The 21,320-nt window shown below is 37.9% G+C and overlaps 4 protein-coding genes across 10 annotated transcripts in view; 2 read left to right on the plus strand and 2 right to left on the minus strand.

Annotated features, from left to right (window-relative positions):
- LOC113068554 (gephyrin-like) overlaps positions 1-21,320 on the minus strand; it is a 1,122,288-nt gene that overhangs the window by 801,656 nt on the left and 299,312 nt on the right. The gene's annotated exons all lie outside the window — the stretch shown is intronic.
- LOC113068596 (CLOCK-interacting pacemaker-like) lies at positions 436-3,712 on the plus strand. 2 transcript variants are annotated; one of them, XM_026241373.1, is made up of 6 exons: positions 436-541; positions 635-742; positions 1,401-1,460; positions 1,601-1,716; positions 1,803-1,918; positions 2,668-3,712. In XM_026241373.1, exons 4-6 carry the CDS (start codon positions 1,620-1,622, stop codon positions 3,241-3,243), a joined length of 789 nt encoding a protein of 262 aa, XP_026097158.1. In that variant the 5' UTR covers positions 436-541; positions 635-742; positions 1,401-1,460; positions 1,601-1,619; the 3' UTR covers positions 3,244-3,712. The 2 variants fall into 2 exon arrangements, with proteins under 2 accessions (XP_026097158.1, XP_026097160.1); XM_026241375.1 differs by lacking the exons at positions 436-541; positions 635-742 and adding an exon at positions 765-1,229.
- On the minus strand, positions 9,449-13,120 carry LOC113068594 (uncharacterized). The gene is made up of 2 exons (XM_026241371.1): positions 12,930-13,120; positions 9,449-11,827 (listed from the first exon to the last, which is right to left on the minus strand). Exon 2 carries the CDS (start codon positions 10,376-10,378, stop codon positions 9,518-9,520), a length of 861 nt encoding a protein of 286 aa, XP_026097156.1. The 5' UTR covers positions 10,379-11,827; positions 12,930-13,120; the 3' UTR covers positions 9,449-9,517.
- LOC113068599 (sterile alpha motif domain-containing protein 15-like) lies at positions 9,937-20,964 on the plus strand. 4 transcript variants are annotated; one of them, XR_003279575.1, is made up of 8 exons: positions 12,431-12,513; positions 13,682-16,448; positions 16,624-17,040; positions 18,318-18,393; positions 18,478-18,582; positions 19,010-19,909; positions 20,556-20,654; positions 20,739-20,964. XR_003279575.1 is itself a non-coding variant. In XM_026241379.1 (3 exons), the coding sequence occupies exons 1-3, from the start codon at positions 19,838-19,840 to the stop codon at positions 20,910-20,912; spliced, it is 345 nt and encodes a 114-aa protein (XP_026097164.1). In that variant the 5' UTR covers positions 19,674-19,837; the 3' UTR covers positions 20,913-20,964. The 4 variants fall into 4 exon arrangements, 1 of the variants encoding a protein (XP_026097164.1); XR_003279574.1 differs by lacking the exon at positions 12,431-12,513 and adding an exon at positions 9,937-9,952 and having other exon boundaries at positions 16,262-17,040; XR_003279573.1 differs by lacking the exon at positions 12,431-12,513 and having other exon boundaries at positions 14,509-17,040.

The following is a 21,320-nucleotide window of genomic DNA, read 5'->3' on the forward strand; positions in this document are numbered from 1 at the left end:
TTCATAAAACAAACTAACAGTATTTAAAAAAAATTCTACTTTTATATTTTATCAGAATGGAATGAGTGAATTGTATTTACGTTTCTGCGTTTAGTCGAAGCTTTTATGTAAAGCGATTTACAAAAGAGAACATTTTTAAATAATGTCTCATGTCATAAATTAAAGTGATATTAGTGTTACATGACACATCTGACAGGAGACACTCTGCGCTCGAACACATTGTCCTCGCGTCGCTCGACAGTCACGTGTTTAAGCTTAGCGTTGTTTTGGTCACTGGCCAATGCGAGGCGAGCTTGAAGAATGACGCTGTCACTTCCGCCAACAGACCCACCCACTTTTTTGCCATAAAAGGAAAGCCCATGACCAAAGCACATTCCCCCGATAAGCCCCGCCTCCTGGGATAAGGATAGGCCGGTCGGAGAGATTTAGTCGCCTGCGATTGGATTAGACCACAAGTCAATCACGTAGCTGTTAGCAACCATCGAAACGCTGAAGAATCCAACGTAAATACAGCGAATGAATAACACGATCACGCTCCATTGTAAGTCTAAGGCAAACTTTATTTATCTATTCAGATGCATATTAATGCAGTAATGTGTCTAATTTTTAATTTAATGTGTGTCATTAATGTTAGACGTCAGTCGGGGGCGAGGCTTCTGCGTCACAGGTCTCGTGTACAGCACCGTGTTGCCGCGACGGGAACGATCAGGGCGTCTGACCGAACACAAGCAGCCTGAACGCGGTAAGATTCTGCTGAATCGCACCGAGCGAGCACAGAACGAGCACAGAACGTTGTTATAAGGCACTCTGAACGCCGGATCTGAGCGTGTTTTCATCATCTCTGGGGATTCCCGGTTCCCGGATGAAGTCACGGCGCGCACGTACTCTGTCACGAGCAACTCTCCGTGCTAAACCGCGCGTTCTGACCGGATGAACGTTTGTCAAAGTGCGTCGGATAAAAAGTTAGCGTGCTTTTGAGGAGAAACTTAAACGGCAGCCCTGCTTTTAACGACTGTTTACTCTTGGCCCGTATCACCATGTCGTTTCAGCTTGACGTTTAGACACGAAACTGTTTTTTTTTTATTTAATTATGTTTACTTACTCGCACGATAAACAGCGTAGATCTATCCGGTAGGCCGTTTGACACAGCTAACGAGCGACTGACGCGACCCGGAGATGCGACGTCATACCTGACCCGATGACGTCATGACGCTCGGTTTACAACAACCGTAATCATAATATCGTTAATAATAGACAATAACGCTAATAATTACTGTTTATTAAAAATATGATGTGTTGTAGAAACAGTTATAAGCTCTCTGTAGGTGATCAGCTTGTTATTTTAGTATCTCTGAGTTTGCAAACAGTGATGACGTTTTTGTTTGTTTATATTTCCTCAGGCTGGTGGCAGAAGATGACAGTTTTAAAGTAGATGTCTATTGAAACCACTGAATAAAAAGGTAATTTTGAGTTTGTATATCCAAATTTTGATGAACTTAAAATATCTCACAGTTCAGATAAGAAAAATCAACAGCTTATAAAGAGTTATAAAGTCCGAACTAGATGTTTGTATCTTCACTGGTGCTGTCTGCTGTTTCAGGCTCATACAGAGGAAGAGGATGAGCACGAGGATGAAGGACGACGGTCGTTCGAGAGTTAAAAACAGAAGGATGGAGAAGTCCAAGCGGGAGTCTGAGAGGGACTCGGGCTTCTCAGGTGTGTAATGGAGAGCTCAGGGTTCTGTTCTGCTGATAATGAAGTGTGAGTGTTGGAGAAGAGCTATATCTGTGTGTTTCTGGCAGACGGCGGCTCTGAGCATCTGAGTGTGGACAGAGACGACGCGTCGAGCTCCAGATCACAGCTGACCCTGCAGAGCCTCTCACCCGTCATCTTCATGAACAATGTGCTGCTAAAGCAGGTGAACGTCAGCCCTCCTGTGTCTGCTAAGGCCTTGTTTTGAACAGAAAGTAATGACTCTGTAAATCCAGAAGCATTAGTATCACCGTGAACACAGCTTAATCTCACACCACATTAAGACAGATCTGACTTACCGTACAGTAGCGTTTAAAACTAAGCGTCGGTAAGAGTTTTTCAAGTTTTTGTCAAGTCTCTTCTGCTCACCCAGGCTGCATTTATTTGAGGAAAAATACTGTAAAATTGTGAAATATTATTACAGTTTAAAACCGCTGTTTTCTACATTAATCTCTTTTAAAGTGTTATTCATTTATTTAAAGCGTTTCCTTGGTCACCACTGTAAACAAAGCCCTCTGGACACCGTGGGGGGGTGGGGCTTAAAGCGTTTCCTTGGTTACCTCTGTAAACAAAGCCGATGAACACTGCAGCAGGTGGAGCTTAAAGCGTTTCCTTGGTAACCGCTGTAAACAAAGCAGCGCTGCACTTGTGAACTTTAATGTGCTTCATACAGAGGCGAGATGAAAAGAAAAATACCATCTAAACTTTTCTAAAGACAGTAAGTTCCCCTCAGACACACATTCGTATAGACTCCTGCCTCTAAATGAATCATGATTATATTAGCATCTCAACCGATTTGATTCGTCACACATCTGAACCGATTTTTCCACCGGCTCTCTGTGAATCGTTACATCCCTTCATATGTATATTCATAACAACAATGACTACGTTTAATATTTGTGGTTTTGTGTGCAGTCTGGTGAAAACCCTTCGTCTCTGAAGCCCTGGGCGTTCAGTCCGGCGGTCGTTCCTCAGTCTCAGGTGGTCTTCCTTCAACCCGTCGTCCCACAGAGATCCGGCCCGGTGCCCAAGGGAGCCCCGTCCAAACGCCGCAGACACCGAAAGTACCTCCCTATCCTCAAATCCTACCCCAGAATCGCTCCTCATCCCGGAGACGCGGGCCCTAAGATCAGCAGCAGCAGCGGTTCCCCTCGCGGTCAGAAAGACTCGTCACCCAGCGCTCTTCCAGCATCTGACCCCACAGACGGCTCCCCGCAGACGCTGGACACACACTCTCCTAACACGGACAACAAGATCAAGCGATTCTGCAACACGTACAACATCCTCAGCAAGTCAGGCCTGCTGGACATCACGCTGCGCACGAAAGAGCTGATCCGGCAGAACCGGCGGACGCAGACGGAGCTGGATCTCCTGCGAGAACACACCGACCTGTTCATGCAAGCGCTGCAGACCGGAGACTCGGTCATCTGGAGCCGGCTGCTGACCAGCACACAAGAGCAGGAGAAACACAGGACTGTCCAGCTGAAGTGAGCCGAAGACGCTTTTAACTCGCCTTAAACCAGTGCAGAAACATTAATATTAGGCCTGGTCTGAGAGATCTACAGTAGAGCGTGTTTCAGGACATCACAGAACGAGACAAAGAAACAAGATTTGGTTTGTTCTTTTCTATGTGTTTGTCTGTTTGATGAAGTGTGTGTTGAGCAGAACTGTGAAGGGTTTTGTGTCATATATCAGCTCCATAATGTGCTTTTATATTAACAGAGCATTAGACTGAATTATGATCATCATCAGTAATACTGTACATACTGTACAAGACATCGCTCAGAAATAAATCTTCAGTTAAACAGGAGATGAATTAACATTACTCAGCTGTAAATATTCACTTTATCTACTCATTCTTTGTTTTTTACATTTCGTTTTTTTAAGCTGTTTTTTTATTTCCCACTTTTTAATGTTTAAGACATGTTTTACTGAGAAGTACTCTGTGAAATGTTTTCATTTATGTCATAAAGTTATTAAAATAATGTTGGTTGTCAGATGTGTCCATGGATCTTGTCTTTAGCAAATAAAAAATATAAATGTAATACAAATATAAATAAAACTTGAAAACATAATTACTAAATAAAATAAACATTACATTAAATATAAAGAAAGGCCAGTAAACATTTTTTATTTTCATATATTTATAACGATGTATTAAAATAAAATAAACCTAAATATTTATATGTATATATATATATAAACAATAGGCATATTAAAAATATATATTGTTTATTTCTTAAACGAATAAAAATGGCAAGAATATAATAACTAAATTGATACTTATATTTAACTAAAATTTAAATAAAAGTGGAAAATAAAATGACATTAATATTTACTTAGTAACATTTTACTCTTAGTAGAACAACAACAGTATTTAAGAAAAATAATATTGTCAAATTATGTGCTCAGATATTTTCCATTGTAAATATATTGTTTTCTGGTTATCAGAAATGAGCACAAATACATCAAAAAGCATTTAGTTGCTAATAACAAAATTATTCTCATCAAATTTATTTAATTTAAAATACTGGTGTAAGAAATGTGTTTATATAAAAATTAAATACGTATTTTAAATACACTTAATAAATTAAAATACTGTTCATCTCTGCTATCTGTTTTCAGAGAATTGTTCTTTTGAAAAGAATCGGTTCAAAAGAATCAGAATCATAGTGAATAGAGCTGAATGTTCTCCTGCTGATTCTTGTTCTTTTGAACCGATTCTTTTAATGACTCGGTGAACGGGTTCTCAAAGCGTATCGCTGAGTGAAAAGCGCCCCATTGTTTACTAAAATAAACCAGTCTATGCCTATTAAGTGTTTAATGCTGGTGTTAAAGCTGTTATCTTTCTGAAATGATCCGCAGCGCAGACTCGCTATTTTTATAAAAGCTCCCGAACAAAAATCATCATTATATTTTGATGATATGCAACGTGGAGCTAAACTCTTGAAACCAGACGACAGATAAAATGTTACTTAATAAATACACAATTGTGATAGAGAATAAGAAGCTGACGTCTGATTTATCCAAGCAGTCATATTTACCATGTTTATATGGTAACGTTAATGTTTAGCGTGCATAGTCTTTTACATCGCTTATAAATATTTCTGCCTTGTTTAGTGATTATAATCCACATCGGATCAAGTTATTTCAAACACTTGCTGCTAACTAAGAGTGAGTTTTAAGCTCAACTTATTTTAAAACATATTTAATGCTGGTGTTAAAGCTGTTATCTTTCTGAAATGATCCGCGCTGACGCTCTCTAGACACGGAGAAACTCCGCCTTTGTTCATAACCCCTCCTCTAGCCCCAGCTGGCCCGCTTTGGCCCAAGGTTTTCGTCGGGCCGAAAAACCCTGGCCGTTGGCCCCGAGGAAGCCCCGGCGAGGCACGATCAAGCCCCGGAAGTGACAGTGGAAACGCGACTGGCCCTGGCACGCACTAGCACGCCCGGTCCTTTTTTTTTTTTTTTTTTTTTTTTTTACACAAAAATATATATATAAAAAAAAAAAAAAACACAAAAACATTAACAACAATCATCGTCATTACATTACAACCATACACCAGAGACCCTCAGTCCAGAATAAGTTTCTTCAGTCTTTCAGTCCAGATTAAGTGCTAAATCCTTAAACACAGCCACTGTTCTCATAGCTTTTAAGTTTTTAGATAACTCAATAGACTCAAAATACATCTTCATTTCATGTTTAAATCTCAAAAAAAGAGGATTGCATTTAGAAAATTTACATTTGTGAATGTAAAATTTAGCTAACAGAACAATAAGATTTATAAAATAAATATCACTTTTCTTTTCACCTTCATGAAAACCAAAAACGACATTTCTATATGTTAATTCAAAGTTAGGATTCACATAACATTTGATAAAATCACAAATGTCACACCAAAATGTCATTGTGAAAGAGCAGTTCCAAAATAAATGTAAAGTAGTTTCAGGCTTCTCTGAACAAAAAGAACATAGGGTATCAATGTCATTCTTAAGTCTTTTGAGAAAGCACTTAACTGGGTAAAACCTATGAATTAATTTAAAGCTAATTTCTCTCGTTTTGTTAGTTATCAGGTATTTGTGAGGTAAAGTCCAAACTTTTTTCCATGGAATATCACTTACAAAACTATTCCAATAAGAAATTACATAAGGCACAGAGACAGACTCCTCCTGAAACAAGACTCGAATTTTCTTATTGTTTTTGGATTTAGATGAAGAAAAGCACTGTTTACCTACAAATGTCTTACATAGATCCACTGAGCGACAAAGAAATGGAAAAGAAAATCCTTTATAAAGCATGATAACTCCTTGTGGCACTGCATCAGCCACGATGGCAAACTCTTTTGGAGTAACAGGAATTCCATGCTTTACCAAGAACTCAGAATAATTACAAATTGAACCATTCTGATTGAAAAGTTGAGATACAAAAATAATTCCATTACTAACCCAATTATCAAAGAAAATAGATTTATGTTTATACAGTAGGTCCTTATTATTCCAAATTATATAAGAGTGAGGAGTAAAATTGTGTTTAAAGATGAGGGACCAAGCTAACAACATTTGCCTATGAAAAAGGGATAATTTAACAGGGATTTTCATTATGCTATAATTACAGGTTAATAAGAATTTTAAACCCCCTAATTTGGAAAAAATTGCATTAGGGATCAAATTCCAGATAGATGCAGGCTTATTGATTAAGTTTTTTATCGAGTTTATTTTAAAGGTGTGGTTTAAAGTAGTAAAGTCAAGAAAGTTTAACCCCCCCTTCTCAATAGTGTTCATGAGTACAGATTTTCTGACAAAATGAGTTTTAAACTTCCAAACAAAGTTGAGGAGCATGGTATCAATTTTTTTAAGAACAGCGGTGTCAACACTCAAAGAAAGAGCGGCGTATGTTAACCGTGACAAGCCTTCAGCTTTGGCTAGTAAAATTCTTCCCTTTAACGACAGATCTCGCTGGAGCCATATATAAAGTTTTTTCTGTGTACTCTCAATTAGGGGATTAAAGTTTACAGAGCATCTATCTAATTCATTTATTGTTATAATAACACCTAAATATGATACCTGATCTTTAATTTGAATATTACAAATGTGTGACAGATTACACTCTTTGATGGACATGAGTTCACATTTTGAACGGTTCAAGACTAAGCCTGAAGCTTTGGAGAATTGCTGGATATATTCTAGTGCTAACGGAACTTGAGTAGCATCATGCAAAAAAAGAGTGGTATCATCAGCCAACTGACTGATGAGTATCTGTTTGTCAGCAATAGATATACCACGAAGACCACTATTAGAAACATAAGATGCAAATATCTGGGAAACTAGTAAAAACAGATAAGGGGATATTGGACACCCTTGTCTAATACCACGTGACAAATAAAATCTAGGAGAAGTTCCGTATTTTAATTTGATTGTACTATTACAATTATAATAAAGGGTTCTTACAGCCCTGCAAAAATACTCACCAAAACCAAACTTTTGTACTGATTTAAAAATAAAATGATGCTCTACGGAGTCAAAAGCTTTATAAAAGTCCAGGAAAAGAATAAAACTATTGTGTTCCACCAAATCGCTATAATCAAATAAATCTAAAACTAATCTAATGTTATTCATTATGTGCCGGTCTCTCATAAATCCAGATTGAGTCTCATCTATAATGCCATCCAAACAATCTTTAAGTCTTTTAGCAAATATTATGGCAAAAATTTTATAATCGTTGTTAAGGAGTGTGATGGGCCGCCAATTGTCCAAATTAGTAAGATCTTTCTTTGGCTTAGGAATTAGTGTGATAATACCTTGCGTTAACGTAGGAGGTAGAGCTTCTTTATCAACACTCTCTTTAAAAACATTTGTTAAAAAAGGAGAAAGATCATTAGCAAATAATTTGTACAGCTCAGCTGTAAGTCCATCAGATCCTGGGGATTTGTTGTTTTTCAAGCTCTTGATTGCGCTTTGTACTTCCTCATGAGTTAAAATTCCATCACAACACATTCTATCACTGTCCGAAATAACTTTAACATTGTTAACTGTGTCCAGAAACAAATTCGACATCTGCTCTGTACATTTTGAGCTATACAGATTTTTATAAAAATTGGCACTGAAATTGGCTATATCCTTCGGATCTTTTATAATTTTGCCATCAACAGATAATTTTTCAACTGTAGAAAGGGTAAAATTTCGTTTTTCAAGCTTAAAGAAATATGCAGTATTGAGTTCACCCTCTTCGAGCCATTTTTTCCTGGACCTTATATAAGCACCCCTAGCCTTTGATAAATATAAATCATCTAATTTAGTTTGCAAAGCTGCAAGTTCAGATTTCTCCTCCAAAGATAGACAAGTAAAATTATGGGTTTGAGATAATTTCATGATCAGGCTGTCCTCAAGAACTCTTCTCTTTTTAGCTAAGACTGCTCCAACGTTTCTTAAGTAAACACCAATTTCAAATTTTAGAAGCTCCCAATTAGTACAAAAAGAATTTTGAATTTTGGCTGCTTTCCAATATTGAGCAATTAATTCTTTAATTTTATCAATTACATCTGGTAATTCTAAGAGTGAACGGTTTAGTTTCCACAAAGAGGATTTTCTATGACCTGGTGCATAATCTGCCGTCAAAGGGGTATTAATAAAGATGGTTTTATGGTCAGTCAAAGGGGTGTGTTGAATGCCAACATTTAAGTCACAATTGGACATACATTTTGATATGAGCCAATAGTCAATTCGAGATTGACTAGACCCAGCTTTGTTGGCCCAGGTAAACTCCACATTGTAAGGGTATTTTTCTCTCCAAATGTCCACCAATTCAAACTTCTTTATTAAACCTAACAATGCCGGGCTAAGACAATCAGTCCTCTTTGGTGGATATCTATCCAAATAGTTATTTAATGATACATTAAAGTCTCCTCCTAGTATGAAAAAAGCATTAGGGAATTTATTCGACCAATGTGTGAGTTTCTCATCTAACTTATCATAGAAACATTTATTATCCTGAGACGTATTGTACCCATATATATTTCCCAGAATTATTGTTTGTTGGTTAAGCGAAATCACTAGTAAATGAAAGTGGCCCAAACTATCTGAATCTGAACCTAATATATCCCCATTAAACGTGTTTCTCAAAATGCTTACTCCAGCAGAACGTTCAGTGCCATGAGAACTCCAAATATCATTACCCCACTGAGATTTCCACCATTTGTAATCCTCTTTAGTAGAATGACATTCCTGAAGAAAACAAAAATCTGACTTGTGTTTTTTAGCAAACAAAAAAAGAGCTTTCCTTTTGACACTATCCCTGAGGCCTCTGGCGTTAAAAGATACCAATGACAATGACATAAACAACGAACAATATGAAGAGAAAATAAATCAGGCTAAGTAGCTGAATGAACCACTCGTTCAACTCACTTTCCTCAAAAGTGCAAGCAACCACAAGAAAAAAAAATTGCCCACCCGGTACATAAGTATTCATATTTAAGTTCAGAAAAAAAAAGTAAAAGTTACATTTAAGTTTCTGTATTCAAGTATTAACCATTTCAAAGCATAAAATAAAAAATAAAAAAATCAATTTAAAAGCCTTCAATAAAATAATGTATATCCGTGTTTAAGGAAGATTGTAGTTGTCTATATAAAGTAAGTCTACTGCTTAATACCATGAAGATATTATGTATTTAGAAAAAAAAAAAAAAAAAAAAAAAAAAAAAAACCTTAAACAGATCGCACGTGAATCATTGAATAAACGGTTGCATATGAATAAACGTTAACGATGCTACTAAGTAGATTTGTTGGCTAAATCTTTAGCAGACAGTCTTTTACCCTCGATGACAGCGAAAGGACCGTGAAAGCCAGCCCTCTTCCCTTCCCTTCTCGCCCTCTCTACTGTCGGCCACAGAAGAGTCCTTGCATCCTTATCTTTCTGCGAGAGATCCTCGAAGACCTTAATCTTCTTCTCCCTGAGCAAGTTGGATGTTTTGGCGTCTTTCCAAACTGTGTCCCGCTGGGAACGCGATGAGAAAAGGACAATTATGCGACGGGAAGACTTTTCTGCAGCAAAGCGAGGCCCCAGTCGATGAGCGATGTCAATTCCGAAGTGCAGATCAGCAGCGATACTTGGGGAAACCTGGCTAAAGAGGTCGATGATGATCCGCTTCACGTTCTCTCCTGAATTCTCCGGAATACCAGCGACACGCAGATTCCATCTTCTCTTGTAAGCATCCAAATCGTTACACCTATCACGAAGTTCAACATTTTCTTTCTCCAGTTTTCCGATTTTCTTTTGCATCTCGTTAGATTTTTCATTCAAACACTTCACTTGTTCACCGTGGAATTCGAGAGAGTTGATTATCTGTTTAATAGAATTCGAATTCTCAATCACCGTCTTTTCAACTCCTTGAATTCGGCGCAAAGTTTCTTCGTGCATGGCCTCCATTCTCTGCATAAATCTCATTAGCATAGTATCACTCACCGCTGGACTATCAGAACTCGGTTTGCTTTTTTTGGCAGGATTGGGTTCAGGTGTATCTGGTAAAGGCATGAAACCATCAGACTGTCCAGCAACTGTCTCCATATTAGTGCTTAGAGTTCTCCTAGCATAACTATGCATCGCAAGATGAGTTTCTTCTTGGTCTTCCATATTCTCAAGTCAGTGCATCAATTGTTGCAAAAGCACGTGCTAGCACTTCGATAGCTATAGCTTGGAGAGAAAAGGTGCGTCTGAAAAGCTTAACAAAAATATGTGCAAAGAAAAAAAAAAGCCTATTAAAGTGCGGCTATTCGAAATAATTTCTGAACATGACAGGTTTAAAAGTAAAACCGGGATTTGAGCAAAAGTTTTTAAGAGCTACTGTAAAACCGTCTTGTCACGACGCCATCTTGGCCCCGCCCCCGCACGCCCGGTGTGGTGAGAAATCCAGTCCCCCCGCGAAATCGAGTCCGCTTAGGACCAAGGCGGTAGCTGTTTTAAATGCCTGATCAAAAGTTGTTATCGCGATAACTTGTTGCATGGCTAATCGGAGCTGCGGTAGCTTGTTGTTTCAAGCTAAAATAATTTAATAAAAGCAACATACAGAATGTAATTGATCAAAATGTTTTTTTAAATGTCATAAAACTAGCAGCATCTCACACACACACACACACTTTGATTTTTATTTATTTTGACTTACTACCTAATTCATGTAATTTTTTACATTATTTTCAATATTGTAATAAGTATACTTATGTTGTTATATATGGTTTTGCTTACAAGCAGTTCATGTATTGCAATTGCTGATTGTATATTATTTAAGAAGCTATTGTTTTCAAAGAAAATCATACAGCAATTATCACATTATGATGACGAAATTACAATTGTAATTGACTTTAACTCATATAACACAGTACATAAAATAGTACAACAGTTACTTGTACTATTACAAATCAGTAATAGTAAGGCAATAATGGCTGTTTGTGCACTGAAAGTGACTAAAAATGCAGCTAGTTTATAATTGTTAATTATAACTTGCAATTATAATATAATTCCACACAATTTTTTTACATATAAATGTTCAAGCAATATGCACACTATCAATGTAAGACATTTATACATTTTTCAAAATGCATAACATTTTCAAATAATTTTTACAGAAAGACATACTATTGTGTCTATGTGGTCAAAAACACCCTCACTGTTTTAATAGTTGGTGTTAAATGCATTAGTCGTCATACATACAGCAAGCAAGCCAAAGGCAACAGGGGTTAATTAAGAAAAAACTGTAAGATGTCGATACTGGAGTAAAAAAAAACCTTTGGAGAAACCAGACTAACCAAAAACACTGGGGACCAGTTCTCCTCTGTATATTCAGTCTGAACATTCAGCTGTAAGGTTAGAGGTTAAATGTGCCATGTACAGGCAGCAACATTGTTTTCTCTGTGGCCCAGGTGAGGCATGCAGTGGGAGTGAAGAGTGCTAAGGTGCAGTCATCCATTCATAAATTCTTGCTGTTTTGCTGAAACTGGAAACAGTTCATCCTATGTGAAGTCCATTGTGGAAGATTGGGGAATCCTCAGTCTCAACGTAACTCGAAAGCGTCTCGGGACAGAGCTTCTGTGGTAAAGAAAAATATAAAAATTGTTTAGGAACTGTAATATAATAACAATTTTTTTCCTCTCTGCCTTTGTAATATACAGTATGCTGGAAGACTTTCTTGACATCATACAGAACGGGTTCAGAATACAACAGAAGCAGGAAACATCAAAAATCACTGTTAACCGTAGAGCATCGGTTTACAATTCTTGCAAAAATCAAGTTATGATTTATGTGTATGTTGTTATAAAAACAATCAAACAGACATAAATGTAATCTGTTAAACTCAGTCTATTTTGCATTCAAACATTGCTTTAAATAAAGAGACAGGTGATTTATTTGAGCAGAGCTTGTTTTCTGCCTCCACTATTTGGAAAGTCTAATACGAAAATACTAATAAATATATATATACTATTTTATATTAAACAAAACAACTGCTGCAATCTCCTTATGATTTATTGTGCCTTAATTTACTATTAATTTCATTCATAATTATTCACTTACTGAACGCTATTATAAAAGTATATACGTTTGTTTATGTTAAATAAAAGATAAACATGAGAAAAGAGTCGTATCTTCCCTTAAAATGCATCTTGAACAATCGGGTCCCACCGGTCCCACCTAGCGAGGACCCCTAAGATGGCGGCCATCGCGATGCCTGTGCGCAAGTCGCAACGGATGCACTTGTCACGAAGGACACAAGACAGGTAGTAATTCACACTAAAAATCTTCGTGTGATTTGTGCACGAGTATGACAGAACTAGAGGTGTGCTTAAACCCGTCCTGCACACGCATGCATTTGGGTGTGGAGGGGAGGGGCGATTAATGATTTGAGCAGATTTTCTTATTAACTACCAATATTATCCACTGTCCTTGTACAGTAATATGACACTGACAATACACACACAAATAATAGTAGTAACGTTAGTAGTGATAATAATAATTAATCATCTTACGGGTCCTCGCTAGGTGGGACCCGATTGTTCAAGCCTCATCTTTGACGATGAGGTCTGTATTCATTGTTCAGGCGTTTTATCGACTCCATCTGCTATTTTTTCCACATATGAACGTATTTTGCTGGTAGTTAATACGATCCCAAATCTGACAAAGATTTTTAGTGTACATTAGTAACTGTCTCGTGTCCTTCGTTCGGGACAAGTGCCTCCGTTGCATCCTGCGCACAGGCATCGCGACGGCCGCCATCTTAGGGGTCCTCGCTAGGTGGGACCCGATTGTTCAAGATGCATTTCTATGATTTTAAGTGAAGATACGACTCTTTTCTCATGTTTATCTTTTATTTAACATAAACAAACACATATACTTTCATAATACCGTCCAGTAAGTGAATAATTATGAATGAAATTAATAGTAAATTAAGGCACAATAAATCAAAAGGAGATTTTCATTGCAGCAGTTTGTTTCATAGAAAATAGGATATATATATATATATATATATATATATATATATATATATATATATATATATATATATATATATATATATATATATATATTAGACTTTCCAAATAGTGGAGGCAGAAAACAAGCTCTGCTCAAATAAATCACCTGTCTCTTTATTTAAAGCAATGTTTGAATGCAAAATAGACTGAGTTTAACAGATTACATTTATGTCTGTTTGATTGTTTTTATAACAACATACACATAAATCATAACTTGATTTTTGCAAGAATTGTAAACCGATGCTCTATACGGTTAACAGTGATTTTTGATGTTTCCTGCTTCTGTTGTATTCTGAACCCGTTCTGTATGATGTCAAGAAATTCTTTCAGCATACTGTATATTACAAAGGCAGAGAGGATTTTTTTTTATTATATTACAGTTCCTAAACAATTTTTATATTTTTCTTTACCACAGAAGCTCTGTCCCGAGACGCTTTCGAGTTACGTTGAGACTGAGGATTCCCCAATCTTCCACAATGGACTTCACATAGGATGAACTGTTTCCAGTTTCAGCAAAACAGCAAGAATTTATGAATGGATGACTGCACCTTAGCACTCTTCACTCCCACTGCATGCCTCACCTGGGCCACAGAGAAAACAATGTTGCTGCCTGTACATGGCACATTTAACCTCTAACCTTACAGCTGAATCAATGCAGTAACACTGTTAACTACCAATGATATTGTACCAAATGTTCAGACTGAATATACAGAGAACTGGTCCCCAGTGTTTTTGGTTAGTCTGGTTTCTCCAAAGGTTTTTTTTACTCCAGTATCGACATCTTACAGTTTTTTCTTAATTAACCCCTGTTGCCTTTGGCTTGCTTGCTGTATGTATGACGACTAATGCATTTAACACCAACTATTAAAACAGTGAGGGTGTTTTTGACAACATAGACACAATAGTATGTCTTTCTGTAAAGATTCTTTGAAAATGTTATGCATTTTGAAAAATGTATAAATGTCTTACATAGATAGTGTGCATATTCCTTGAACATTTATATGTAAAAAAAAAAAAACAGTAGAATCATTATATTATAATTGCAAATTATAATTATATAGCAATTATTGCTATCTATATAAACTATCTAGCTGTATTTTTAGTTACTTTCAGTGCACAAACAACCATTATTCACTTACTATACTTAATGGTATAAATATAATAGGCATACTGACATACTTCATGTAAAATTAATATAACATTCATTTTACATAAAATAATAATATATATGTATATAATACAACAATAACATGGTTCTGCACAAGCAATTGCGATATTATATCATTTAGATTAACAATATAAATTTACACACACACATCGAGTAGCTGTATGCTATGCTGATACGCGAGTAACAAAAAAAACGAGAAATGTTTGATTTCACAACCTAAAGCGCGTCGGCTATATACTAGCATATAAAACATGTAATTTAAAGTACATAAATTGTCATTATAGCAAAGTTCAAACGACAAAAATAAAAACGCTATTTAGCAGGAATTGTAATCAGGCGCTAAAAAATAATACCCATTAATTGTTCGTTGAGCCAATGGGATCACTCGGGGTCCTAAGCGGACTCGATTTCTCGGGCGGACTCGATTTCTCATGACACCGGTCCTAGCTCGATAGTGGAAACACGGCTATTGATGCTTTCTTCACCCGGAAGTACGTCCCAGTCTCCCTCCGCGAGCCGGAAGTGCTCGGGATCCGTCTTTGTGTTTGTGTTTATCTCCGCTGCTCGCTCCAGAACACCGCGCCAGAGGAAAAGAGATGAAGATGAAGATGAAGATGAACACAGATGAGTGTTTGAGAGAGGGATGTTCTGAGAGTGACAGAGCGGTGCCTCGTTAATGACAAACCCTGCATTAATAAAAATAAAAATAATAATACCAAACAGATCGATGATCAACAGTGTCAACTTGATGTTTATCAGTTTGTCAGAACATTTGTCATTAACCAAAATATATGAAAACTTAACTTTTCACCTCGTCTCCACTACAACATTTGATGGGCTAAAATAACAACAAAAAATTATTATTATTATAAAAATAAAAACTGTATAGTATACGTTAAAGAAAAAAACTAATAGAAAAGGCAAAACGTACAACTGAAAAACTAAAATCAACATGAAAACAGAATATATAGATATAAAAACATTTTATATTAGTTATAATTTTGTAATATTTTTATTATAAAGTCAAAAAATAATTTAAATTTAAATATGGTATTTTACAGTGTCCTAATACTGTGTTGCAGTCCCCTACAACAACCTTAAATTAATCTAATTTTCTCAGAATATATGTTTATTATTAGAGTGATTTTTCAATGATTTCGAAAGGATTTGTTCAAAGCAGTTCTGAGCTCAAGAACCGCAAACTCCTCCCCTCCATCAGCCTGCTCTGCTCTGATTGGTCAGCTGGCCAAGTCTGTTGTGATTGGTCCTTTTCGTAAACAACACACCCATTATCATAATACATGTTATGGGAGGAGGGAATTATGCAAATGTGTTACCTTGTGATGTATATACAGGTAACAGACAGATGATAAAAAATTATATATATGTATTTACTTTTGAAATAGTTTTTTACTAATGGTAAAACTAAATAGTATTTTATTTTATTTGTTGTAAGTTATAATATATTTTTATGCATTTATTTTATATTTATTTTACCCTTTGTATATGGTCTTTATATTTTCATAAGTATTGCAAATATTAGTGCAGACAATCATTTACAAATATATATTTTAAAGTTGTAAATTTTTACAATTATTATAAATTTTTTTACACTACGCTAACCTTGCCATGTCATAAATGTTTTTATTTATAGTTCATAAAACTTTAAATAAATTGCAGTGAACCATTTTTGTAAGTGTATTTGATCATCATGAGTTGTCACTGAAGTCGTTTATAATGATGTCTGTATTAGACTGAAGGCTGTGTGTGTGATTATAGATCTGATGTGTGTGTGTGTGTGTGTGTGTGTGTATTCTGTGTTTTCAGAGAATGCTCTGAGTCATGGCTCCTCCCCTTCGCTGTCAGAGTTCAGCCCTGAGCGAAGCCCATTGGTTGTTCAGCTGCAGACTCCTCCCCCCAGAACAAGCCCCGCCCACCACCCTGCAGGACCTCCAGAATCACGACTGCTTGTCTTACGTCCTGCTCACTCTTGCCAAAGACGAGACTCTCATCTGTGTGGAACTCACAGGAATATGCATCTGTTTTTGATTTTTTTTTTCCTTTTATTAATTATTTATTTTAATGAATTTATTTTGAACCTGAATCATTTACAAATGCATAATGAAAATGCATGTATGATGTTATATGACCTGACCTGTCTTGTGCTGACAGTGATTGTGTGTTGTTAGGGTTGGCGGTGCTGGCGAGCCGCTGGTGTTTGTTCAGGACGATGTGGACGAGGCGCAGGAGGAGGTTTGGGCTGGAGACTGTGCCGATGGCAGCGCGCCGTGGTACCTGTGTGTCCAGGAGCTGGCTCATGACAGCCTGATCGCCGCCACACGAGCACAGCTGACCAGAGACACCCGCACCGGCTGCAACAGCGAGACACATTCATCTTCATCAAACCATCACTGCTCTGCGTCACGCCTGCTGCTCTCTAATGTCTCGTGTCTGGTTGCCAAGGTGACCACATCCACAGCTGTCAGTCAGACGGAGCCTCGAGCCGGACGCACGACGTCAGAGAAGATCCACCGGTGCCCGTACGAGACCTGCCTCCAGACCTTCAGCTATCCAGCTCACCTCAAATACCACCTGAAAACACACAGGTGACCCAGCAGCTCACACACACACACACACACACACACACACAGGTGACCCAGCAGCTCACACACACACACACACACACACACACAGATCAGTACACACACACACCGGTACGCGCACACACACACACACACACAGGTGACCCAGCAGCTCACACACACACACAGACACACAGACACACACACACACACACACACAAACACAGATCAGTACACACACACACCGGTACGCACACACACACACGCACACACACACACACACAGGTGACCCAGCAGCTCACACACACACACACACACACAGGTGACCCAGCAGCTCACACACACACACACACACACACACACACAGGTGACCCAGCAGCTCACACACACACACACACACACACACACAGATCAGTACACACACACACCGGTACGCGCACACACACACACACACACAGGTGACCCAGCAGCTCACACACACACACAGACACACAGACACACACACACACACACACAAACACAGATCAGTACACACACACACCGGTACGCACACACACACACGCACACACACACACACACAGGTGACCCAGCAGCTCACACACACACACACACACACACACACACACAGGTGACCCAGCAGCTCACACACACACACACACACACACACACACAGGTGACCCAGCAGCTCACACACACACACACACACACACAGGTGACCCAGCAGCTCACACACACACACACACACACACACACACACACACACACACAGGTGACCCAGCAGCTCACACACACACACACACACACAGGTGACCCAGCAGCTCACACACACCGATACACACACACACACACACACACACACACACACACCGATACACACACACACATCGGTACACACACACAAACTCACAAACACACATTTGTTCATACACACACACACACACAATAAACAATAGTCTAGGATCAAAGTTCTGCCTTTAAACTTGAAAAAAACAGTGAAGATTATTTGTGATAATTATTAATATCGACTGATATGAAAAATCTTATTGTAATAATGTTTGGCCCGTATCGCCCAGCTTTAGTATTGATATAGTTTTATAATAAATGACGTAAAAACTAAATATTATTAAATAATATTATGATAAGCTGGATATTATAATTTTTTCCAGTACACTTAGACATTATATAATTACTAATTATATGTATTATAGTATGATATAAAAATTTAGAATTTCTCAAATGATTGTTGTTAATAATAATGAATTCTATGTTCTGAATCATATCATTTAAATGTTGTTTTTCAGGTGAAATAGCTCTTCCTGTGTGATGATGATAGCTGTGAATATTCCAGTCTGCGCAAACACATGCTCGCACACTCGGGTGAGGTCACATGACTCTGCGTATCTTATTTAGCTATATGATGCATCGTGTGCTCTTGATCTGTTATCGTGTGCTTGTGATCAGGTGAGAAGCCGCACGTGTGCTCCGTCTGTGGGAAGTTGTTCTCTCAGAGCGGCAGCAGAAACGTTCACATGAAGAAGAGACACAGCGATGAAAGCAGAGACATGGGTAACAGCATCACATATCAGACATTAATAATCCACGCGTCACATGATCCTGCTGCTACACGAGCCAACAAAACACTGTTTACTCTTATACTGATATTCTATTTCAGTATTTATACATGTTTAAAAATATTTAGCTTTCATAAGTACATTTTTTATCTTTAATTCTGTTAGTGACATCCAGATGTTTTCTTGTAAATAGAAATGTTTATTTAATTTTGTATAAGAAACAAACAGTCAGTGTTTTACATGTTTGTCAGCCATCCCTGTAATGGCTTTGGAAGCAGAAGAGGACACTGCATTGTGTTTGTAGAATTCAAGAATGTTAGAAATGACACCTTAGTGTATATCATCATTGTAGTATGTTTTATTGTATACTATTTAAATGTGCTGTCCGCTGTTTGTGGTGCTGATCTCAGTGTGATTGACAGGTGAAGCACTCCCTCAGAGCCGCGGTGATTCGATGGTCAGCGTGAATCTGAACCGACTGATGCTCTGTCACATGACCCACGGCAGTGACATCATCACGTGTTCTGTGTGCTCAGGTGCAGCAGACGCTGTCGTGGATCTCACACCAGAACATTTTGGCAAAAGCTCAGCAGATTCATCATTGGCCATATTTATAAAGACTTTGCCTTATTGTGGAAGGATGTTATTTTTTGTTTTTATAAAAGTCAAAGTAAAGAAAAAAACGTACTTCATTATAAATTTATTAATACTTTTGGCAAAATTTCACATTCATAAATGTAAATTCAGCTCTAAAAAACCTTGTTTTGTACTCTTTATCCATGAAGTTGAACATTACATTAATCTGTTTCTGGCTCAAACAACAAAAAGGCTGTTAAAACTATCAGCATATGGTCCTCCTTCACTTTGTAATGACTTGTAAGCTTCCCCTGGCTACTTTAATTTTTTTTGTATATTATGGCTAATCACATGTGAATTGTACCCTTTTTGCAATAAAAAAAAAACAAACAAAAAAAACGCTGTCGTGGATCTGACTCCGCCCCATGACGGCAGGCCACGCCTACAGCGATGACGTGGTTGGGCTGCTCTAACAGCTGCTTTAGTATTTTTTGATAATTGTATTTTCACTTGTATTAACCTTCTCAGTTTCTGATAAAGATAAAGGTCATCTATCTATCTGTGCTCCTGTATAACTCTATTCTAACTCTATTATACGGTGGTGGTGATGTTGTGAATCGAACGGCTCTGAGGTCTGTTGGCTTGTTGACTGGTCTCCATGGTAACGCAGCAGCATGGCGTTCCTGCGCTGGAGTGGTGAGGATGTGGCTCGCTGGATCGAGTCTGTCGGGTTCCCCCAGTATAAGGTGAACCATTACCACATTCACTTATTCTGTTTCACGTTATCATTTAAATACAGTTACTGGAGGAGGAGGGGGAATTATTCACAATGGAAAAGGAACAAGCGCTTGTGTGCTTTATTGGATGTCTTTGAGGATCAGGGTTTCACACAAACTGATCTGATCAGATTCCACAGATGATGAATCAGTGCTGAAATACTGTAGAGTTTGATTAGACACTCGACCTGTGACATCAACAACTACATGAAGGGGTTCTCCTTCCTGTTAGAAGTAGTTTTCTGCCATCATGCAGGGTTCTCTGGTTATCTACATTAAGCTCATTCTGTCCGTCCTCCTCGTGATCCATCAGAACAGGCCTGAGACCAATATTTGGGTGGTGACCCATCACTCCAGAAGCTACAGCTTTTACTCAACATAACGCTTTGTCATCATTCTCCAGTTGTGCTTCGTTAGCATCATGCAAGAAAAGTGCTTTCCTTCATCAGCAATATCTGCTGCCTTCATGCAGCCACCGCTGAGAATAAAACCATCTGAGAGAAAGACAGACCTTTATGTTTCATCAGAATCATCATATTGACATCAGCTCAAATGCTTAATATAGTATAGATTCTCTTGAAAGATGTGTTGAGTCATCATCATGTTTGTCCCTCAGGCGTGTTTCACTCAGAATTATATCACGGGCAGAAAACTGATTCATGTCAACTGCTTCACCCTGCCACGACTGGGAATCACTGACTTCCAGCACATGCAGGTAAAGCGAACAGCACAGTAAGTGTAGACATCAGTGTAACACACACACACACACACACACACGCGTGTCTCTGCTCTCTCTCAGCTGATCTCAGCTCAGGTCAGAGAACTGCTGGACGTCTCGGAGCCGCGCTGGAACCAGAGCATCGCTGACCCTCTTCATGATGAGCGGACGGTGTTCCTGCAGAAGAAGAGCAGAAGCGGTCAGCAGACAGATTCCCTCACATACGAGCATCTCCTCCAGAACAAGAGCCAGTAAACCCATCAAGACATTATCATAAACATATATAATAAACAGCTTCTGAACATGCTAGACCTGCCTTCATGTGCTCACTTCACACATCCTTCTTTCAGAATCTACTATTATAAACTTTTGGCTAAATGTAGGCTAAACTGTGAAGCAACTATGAAACTATAATTAAAGAAATTGCAATCAATAACTTATATAAATGTATAACATTTAAAACATGATGTGAAGTGAACATACACCTGTCTAGACAGGAAACGTTCTCTCAAATGTTCTTCCGGTAACATCCTTAGAACGTTTATTCAGAGTTATCTGCATGTTTAAAATAAATAATAAATGTTTTCTTAACTTACTGCGAACATTAGCACAACGTTGTTAGAACATATTGTTGTTAGCTGGGTTTGAATCACTGAATTAAGG

The sequence above is a fragment of the Carassius auratus genome, linkage group LG45M (assembly GCF_003368295.1).
Source record: "Carassius auratus strain Wakin linkage group LG45M, ASM336829v1, whole genome shotgun sequence".
NCBI lineage: Eukaryota > Metazoa > Chordata > Actinopteri > Cypriniformes > Cyprinidae > Carassius > Carassius auratus.